Source organism: Oncorhynchus kisutch, linkage group LG25 (genome assembly GCF_002021735.2).
Source record: "Oncorhynchus kisutch isolate 150728-3 linkage group LG25, Okis_V2, whole genome shotgun sequence".
Lineage (NCBI taxonomy): Eukaryota > Metazoa > Chordata > Actinopteri > Salmoniformes > Salmonidae > Oncorhynchus > Oncorhynchus kisutch.
The window spans coordinates 31,478,134-31,485,390 of record NC_034198.2 but is presented as its reverse complement, the minus strand read 5'-3'; the positions used below and the strand labels follow the sequence as shown (position 1 = coordinate 31,485,390).

General features: G+C 43.3%; 1 protein-coding gene across 1 annotated transcript; it reads left to right on the top strand.

Moving 5' to 3' along the window:
- The first annotated feature begins 973 nt into the window (after positions 1-973).
- On the top strand, positions 974-2,337 carry LOC109880194 (MARVEL domain-containing protein 1). The gene has a single exon (XM_020472423.2). The coding sequence runs from the start codon at positions 1,238-1,240 to the stop codon at positions 1,724-1,726; it is 489 nt and encodes a 162-aa protein (XP_020328012.1). The 5' UTR covers positions 974-1,237; the 3' UTR covers positions 1,727-2,337.
- The last annotated feature ends 4,920 nt before the right edge of the window (positions 2,338-7,257 follow it).

Here is a 7,257-nt window from a genome sequence, read left to right as displayed (position 1 = left end):
TGAGTAAGTGCAGTATGTCAAATCAAATCTTTGTGTGTGTGTGTGTGTGTGTGTGTGTGTAAGCCACCAAGGGGCATCAGAAGGATTAGTAACCTCTTGGAAGTAACCTACTGCTGGAGATGATTTGAGATCCAGGGGAGGAGCCTTTCACGAGCGAAGTGTCTCCTCATAAAACAGGAAAACAGACTCACTAAACATTTCTGACACTCAGCCAACTCTCAAGGTTCCTGCAAGATAAACAGTTATTTTCTGCTCTATTCTTATGCATCACATTCCAAGGTTTTGGCTACTCTCTGAAAACAGCATGTGTGTCTTTTTGACAACTTGGCATGAAAAGAGTGCATTGTTTAGTCAAACTGTCAACTTTTTTAATCTACTTTAATACGGCCAGCTAACGAAACACATTGTTGTATTAACGTTGTCAAGAAAACTGTTTCAGGAGTGTGAACAGATGTAATGCGCTTAAAGAACAGAGATTGATGAGGAACAAAGAGATTAACATGAATCAAACAAACTCTCAGCAAAGCTCTGTCTCTCTCAATTCAGTCAATTTCAATTCAAGCCGCTTTATTGGCATGGGAAACATATGTTAACATTGCCAAACAATCTCTCTCTTGAGCGAACACACACACACACACACACAATATGACTGGCAGAGAGTGAGAGAGAGAACAAACACCATTGTAAATACAACCCACATTTATATTTATTTATTTTGCCTTTTGTACTTCAACTATTTGCATATTGTTACAACACTACATAGTCTTAATATAATATTTTAAATGCTTACATTATTTTGTGAGTGTAATGTTTACTGTTAATTTGATTGTTTTTCACTTTTGGTTATTATCTATTTCACTTGTTTTGGCAATGTAAACATATGTTTCCCATGGCAATCATGTCCATTGAATTGAGAGGAGGAGCGGTCTTTGAATTTGAATCCGTCCCCCTTTCGGTTTCCTACCCCAACCCCCGAGAGAGAGAGAGAGAGAGAGAGAGGGGAGTGGAAAGGAAACGGAAAAGACGAAACACACACAATCCTCCTAATTTCAAAACCCCGGACTGTGCAGAAGAAAAGACAACTCGCTGAAAAAAATTACACTTCTAACCACCTATTTATTTGTCATTCTACCCTCCCTTTTACTTTTCCGTTTTTTCTGTCCTTATTATCAGTCGGTGGTAGATTGAACTCCCCTGCTCTACTCAGTAAAAGGTCCCAGTGTTCGCTGGAGCAGACATGCCCCCCCAGCCGGAGGTGAGCACACATTTCCGGGACTTCCTCAAGAGTTTTCTCGGCATCATCCGAATTCTCCAAATCATATTCGGAGCTGGACTATGGGTCACAATCGCCGCCAACAAATACGAAGGCTCCATCCACTTCGTCCTGTTTGTGGCAGTCCTCTTCTGGCTCCTCACCCTCGCCGCCTTCTTCATCACTCTCCTGGACAAGAAGGACCTCGTCCCCATTTTAGGAGGGGACCGGTGGTTGCTTAGCAACCTTCTTCACGACATCGCGGCCGCGGTGCTTTATCTACCGGTGATCGGCGTCATGATCTACAAAACGGAGCGCTACGCATACTGCAACCTGGAGCAATACAAACACAACTGCCTGTATAAAGTCTACTTGGCTGCCACTGTGTTCGCATGTCTGGGCGCTGTGGTGTATCTTGTCTCCGCGGTGTATGTGGGCTGTAGGAAGTGCCGGGGTGAGCAGACGGTGGTTTGAGAGAGAAGGGAGGACAGAGGGGAACAGAGTGAGGGATAGGGCAGAGGACTGGTGGAGGGAGGCGAGAGGCGAGAGCTTTCCCTGGATAGGGGAGAGGACACGGGTGGAGAGGGGGTATTTTATGTCCTCCAAAACTGAGTGTCTTCTTGGCTCAAACTCCTACAGGTTTGTCGATATTCTGTTCCGTAATTTAATGTCAGTATCATTTCAGTAGCTTACCAAAGTATATATTTTATATTTTTATCTGTGTGTTTTTTTGTTGGACTATAATACTTTTTTGGTAGGCCTACTCCAGTGTTTTTGTTTTGACTGACAACAACATTCCAAAGCTCTGAGATGTCCAGTCCAGGCATGGGCGTGTTATCCATGCCTTTAAAAACAAATACCTTATGCTTTTCAGCCTACAACAAGCTGTAATAGCAAGGACATGAGATTATATGCCTTTGATATGAAAATAACTATACCATAATTGTTGCTAATGTTTTTAAGTGTTCTTTTAGCAAGAATGAATCCTTGTCTATATCAAAAACAAAACCAAGTCTGTTCCTAATTAAAGTGTCCTTCATGTTAAGACCAAATGTTGATGCATTAAAACCAATGTCAGGGTTCTTTTCTTTGGTAATAACACTGTCATTAATGCCGGAGCTGAGTACCAGCATCTCAAACGTTCTGCTGCTTGAGCTTCTGTTCCTATTATAGAATATTAGCTCAAAAGCATTATGGAGCTCCTGAACCTACATATAAAGTGTACCGGCACACATAATGAGTACCGGAACCTATTTCAGTCCAAGTCAAGCATTGCCTACAGTAGTCCTGTTTGTTTCCAATAATAACAATTTCCAGAGTTTTTTTCTAATCTGAAAAGTATGCCTCTGCAAACTCTGTCTGGCCCTACTTTTATGTGAGTGTGTGTGTCTATGTGAGTGTGTGTGTGTCTATGTGAGTGTGTGTGTATTGAAGTGCAGATGATGGTGTTGGTTTCCCAAACGAGAGCCAGATTGGTGTGGGGAGCAGATTGGGGTGGGGAGCCCTCAGCTACTTCCTGTCTGAGACAAACTGGCTTAACCAATCAGCAGGGGTGGCTGGGATGCCACACAGCCACATGAAAGACAGAAGAGTGTGTGCCTTTACTCTGTAATCACTACCTCTGTGACTGGAATTGTGTATGTGTGTGTATGTATTTATGTGATTATTGTTATATCTGTGTGTGTGTGTGTGTGTGTGTGTGTGTGTGTGTGTGTGTGTGTGTGTGTGTGTGTGTGTGTGTGTGTGTGTGTGTGTGTGTGTGCGCGTGTGTGTGTGCATGTGTGTGGGTATGTATTTATGTGATTATTGTTATATCTGTGTGTGTGTGTGTGTGTGTGTGTGTGTGTGTGTGCATGTGTGTGGGTATGTATTTATGTGATTATTGTTATATCTGTGAGTGCGTGTGTATGTGAGTGAGTGAGACAGAGAGAGAGATGAAGATCATAGTGATTGGGAAAGTGGCAGTTCTTACAGGAATTAACGGTGGGGCTTTAGGGTGTGTATGTGGAGGGGGAGGGAAGAGAAGGGTTGATGATTAGTGATTTAGAAGTGGTCTGCAGGGAGACGAGATGAGTAGTGGTCTATTCCTGGGAAACACACATTTCCTGCTAACTTGCTCCTCAGAGAGCAAAAAGAAACAAAGCACGACAATGAAGCAGAAATAAATCCAGCCACAAGGTGTATGACACAGCCTAAACCTAGTGGACCCATGTTCTGTGCTGAGCCAGGGAGACATTATTACGAATGGGAGGGGTGTAGATGAAAATGTTTAACAAGACCCGTGTTCTGTGCTGAGCCAGGGAGACATTATTACGAATGGGAGGGGTGTAGATGAAAATGTTTAACTGAGCTGAGCCAGAGAGACATGAAGCAAGGGAGGAAGGAAGCATTGTGAAAATGTTGGTTGCTGAGCCCTGAGTAGACTGGAGGACACAAAACACAAGATGGAATGGTAAGGCTAATGTTGAACAGATGCATTGCAGGAATATAAAGTAAATCTATGTGTGTGCTTGTGTGTGTGTGAGAGAGAGAGTCATAAGTGATTGGTCTGCAACACAGGCCAAGCAAACAGCTCAGATAGAATGTAGATCCTTCCCTCCTCAATAAGACCTAACTCCACCCCTCCTACGCTCACAACTTCAATTTAGTAACAAATACTTTTAATTTTATCCTCTTTCCAAAAGTACAGTTATGTGAATCTGATTTGTTTTTAGGGAAGCTGACAGCTTTGCTTATGTTGCATAAAGGAGTTGTCGTTTTCTCAAATTTTCTCTCTAGTCAGAACCAGATATTTTGACTCAGCCATGTATGGACTGACTGTAAGAGCAAGACACTGTACCTAAGAGCGTCTGCCAAGGAACTATGTGTAATGTGTGTCGGAGCTGCTGCCTAGTGTTTAAGAACATGGGTGAGTGAGTGAGTGAGTGAGAGAGAGAGAGAGAGAGAGAGAGAGAGAGAGAGCCATTGGACAGATGTGGAATAGAGTGAGATTGTGTTTTACCATCTTAACGAAGAAATGAAGTGAGAAGGGGGAGGTAGGACAGAGACGGAGGGAGAAGAAGAAAGACGGGGACAAGAGAGAGAGAGTGTGAGGAAAATATAAAGAGTGAGAGAGAATGAGCGAGTGAGAGCATTGGGACAGAGAGAAACCCTGGGAGAAGGGCACTTCAACACATATAAAGCCAGACAGATTAGTTAAGAGTGCCAGCCCAGTGATATTTACTCTGGCTACTCAACCAGAGAGACATTTCCTGTATGGACTCAAACTGGACTAGAGTAGACTGGGCGAGACCAGTTAACACTTCAATGGTCTCTCTCTATCTCTCTCAATTAAAATACATTCAAAGGGGTTAGGAACATATGTTTACATTCCCAAAGCAAGTAAAATAGATAATAAACAAAAGTAAAATAAATAATAAAAATGAACAGTAAACATTACACTCACAAAAGTCCCAAAGGAATAGAGACATTTCAAATGTCATATGGCTGAACAGTGCCTTCCATAAGTGTTCAGACCCTTTGACTTTTTCCACATTTTGTTCGGTTACAGCCATATTCTAAAATGGATAACATAAAAAAAGCTCAGCAATCTACACACAATACCCCATAATGATATTTTTGCAAATTTATTAAGAATAAAAAACTGAAATACCTTTTTTACATAAGTATTCAGCCCCTTTGCTATGAGACTCGAAATTGAGCTCAGGTGCATCCTGTTTCCTTTGATCATCCTTGAGATGTTTCTACGACTTGATTGGAGTCCACCTGTGGTACATTCAATTGATTGGACAAGATTTGGAAAGGCACACACCTGTGTATATAAGGTCCCACAGTTGAGTGCATGTCAGAGCAATAACCAATGCATGAGGTTGAAGGAATTGTCCGTAGAGCTCCGAGACAGGATTGTGTCAAGGCACAGATCTGTGGAAGGATACCAATTGTTTTTTACATCATTTAAGGTCCCCAAGAACACAGTTGCCTCCATCATTCTTTGAAGAAGTTTGGAACCACCAAAACTCTTCCTAGAGCTGGCCACCTGGCCAAACTGAGCAATTGGGGGAGAAGGACCTTGGTCAGGGAGGTGACCAAGAACCCGATGGTCACTCTGACAGAGCTCTACAGTTCCTCTGTGGAGATGGGAGAACCTTCCAGAAGGACAACCATCTCTGCAGCACTCCACCAATCAGGACTTTATGGTAGAGTGACCAGACGGAAGCTGCATCCATGTCTCCCCCCCACGGCCCTGTGGAAAGAAATAAGTTTTTTGCCAATTTTAACCGTGCACTTGTTGTTGGTGTACATGGATTTTATATTGTCGTATGTTTATCCCCAACACCGCTTTCCATCAGTTTATTTAGCAGACCCTCATGCCAAATTGAGTCAAAAGCTTTTTTTAATAAAAAAATAATATTTTTTTTAAACTAGGCAAGTCAGTTAAGAAAAAATCTTATTTACAATGACGGCCTACACCGGCCAAACCCGGACGATGCTGGGCCAATTGTGCGCTGTATCACAACGGCCAGTTGTGATACAGCCTGGATTCAAACCAGGGTGTCTGTAGTAACGCCTCAAGCACTGAGATGCAGTGCCTTAGCCCGCTGTGCCAATCAGGATCTCAACAAAGGGGCAGGTAGCCAAGTGGTTAGAGTGTTGAGCCAATAACTGAAAGGTTGCAAGATCGAATCCCTGAGCTGACAAGGTAAAAATCTGTCGTTCTGCCCCTGAACAAGGCAGTTAACCCACTGTTCCTAGGCTGTCATTGTAAATGAGAGTTTATTCTTAACTGACTTGCCTAGTTAAAGCAACAATCGACAAGGCATGAGAAGATTTTGCCTTTGTTTGTTTGTCAATTAGGGTGTACAGGGTGAATATGTGGTATGTTGTACAGTAAATATAGCCAATTGGAAATTTGATCAGGTGTAGAAGGGGAATAAACTGATCTGTGTGACTGGGGTTTGTTTGGGGAGGGGTCTCTCTCTCCATGTCCCCTTTACCTGTCTTTTTTCTATCTGTCTCTCTCTCAAACCCCTAAAAACTAGTGCAGAGTGAAACAAGTCCTAAAGAATAGGGTGAGACAGTGAAGCACTGTATCTTACAAAAAATAATACTGTTGCTATGGACTGACATCAACTAGCTGAATGACTGATAGGGATGTGTTGTCGGCCATTTTCTGCCAAGATATCTAAAACGGACTTCATCATTCCAAATGGCCCACAATGACTCGACTGTGATTCACAGCTATAATTACATCACTGGCAGGCTTTCTGATTCAGAGTGGTTGGGTTAAATGCAGAAGACACATTACGGTTGAATGCATTCAGTTTTGCAACTGACTAGGTACCCCCTTTCCCTTTCTGTATCTTCAAGAACATGAACAAAGTGCCGTCTGTCTCTCTATTTGGGAATTTCTGTGCCCATATTAACAAATCATACCCAGAGTAGAGTAGGCCCTCATCCTAGATCAGCTGTACCTGGGTCTGTGCAGAAGAAAAAACAACTCTCTGACAAATTTGACACTTCTAACCACCTATTAAGCAATCTACCCTCCTTTTTTCTATATTTTATTTGAGTCGGTGTTAGATTGAAAGCCCCTGCTCTGTCCTCTTTCTGGCTCCTCACCCTCGCTGCCTTCTTCATCACTCTCCTGGACAAGCAGGACCTCGTTCCTCATCTTGGGAGGGCAACCTAATTCATAACATGGCAGCCGCGGTGCTGTATATACCAGTGATTGGCGACATGATCTAGAAGACCAAGCGGTACGCACACTGCAACCTAGAGCAATGTATAAAGTCTACCTGGCTGCCAACGTGCTCGCATTGTGGTGTATCTTGTCTCGGCGGTATATGTGGGCTGTAGGGAGTGCCGGGGCGAGCAGACGGTGGTTTGAGAGAGAGAGGGGAGGACAGAGGTGGACAGAGGAGTAAGGGATGGGGGACTGGGGGAGGGAGGCAGGAGGTCTCATATGGGAGAGGAGGGGGGGTGGGGTATTTTCTGTACCCCAAAGA

Bases quoted from the DNA above. Each gene is read 5' to 3' on its own strand.
- LOC109880194 (XM_020472423.2), top strand. From the start codon at position 1,238: ATGCCCCCCCAGCCGGAGGTGAGCACACATTTCCGGGACTTCCTCAAG.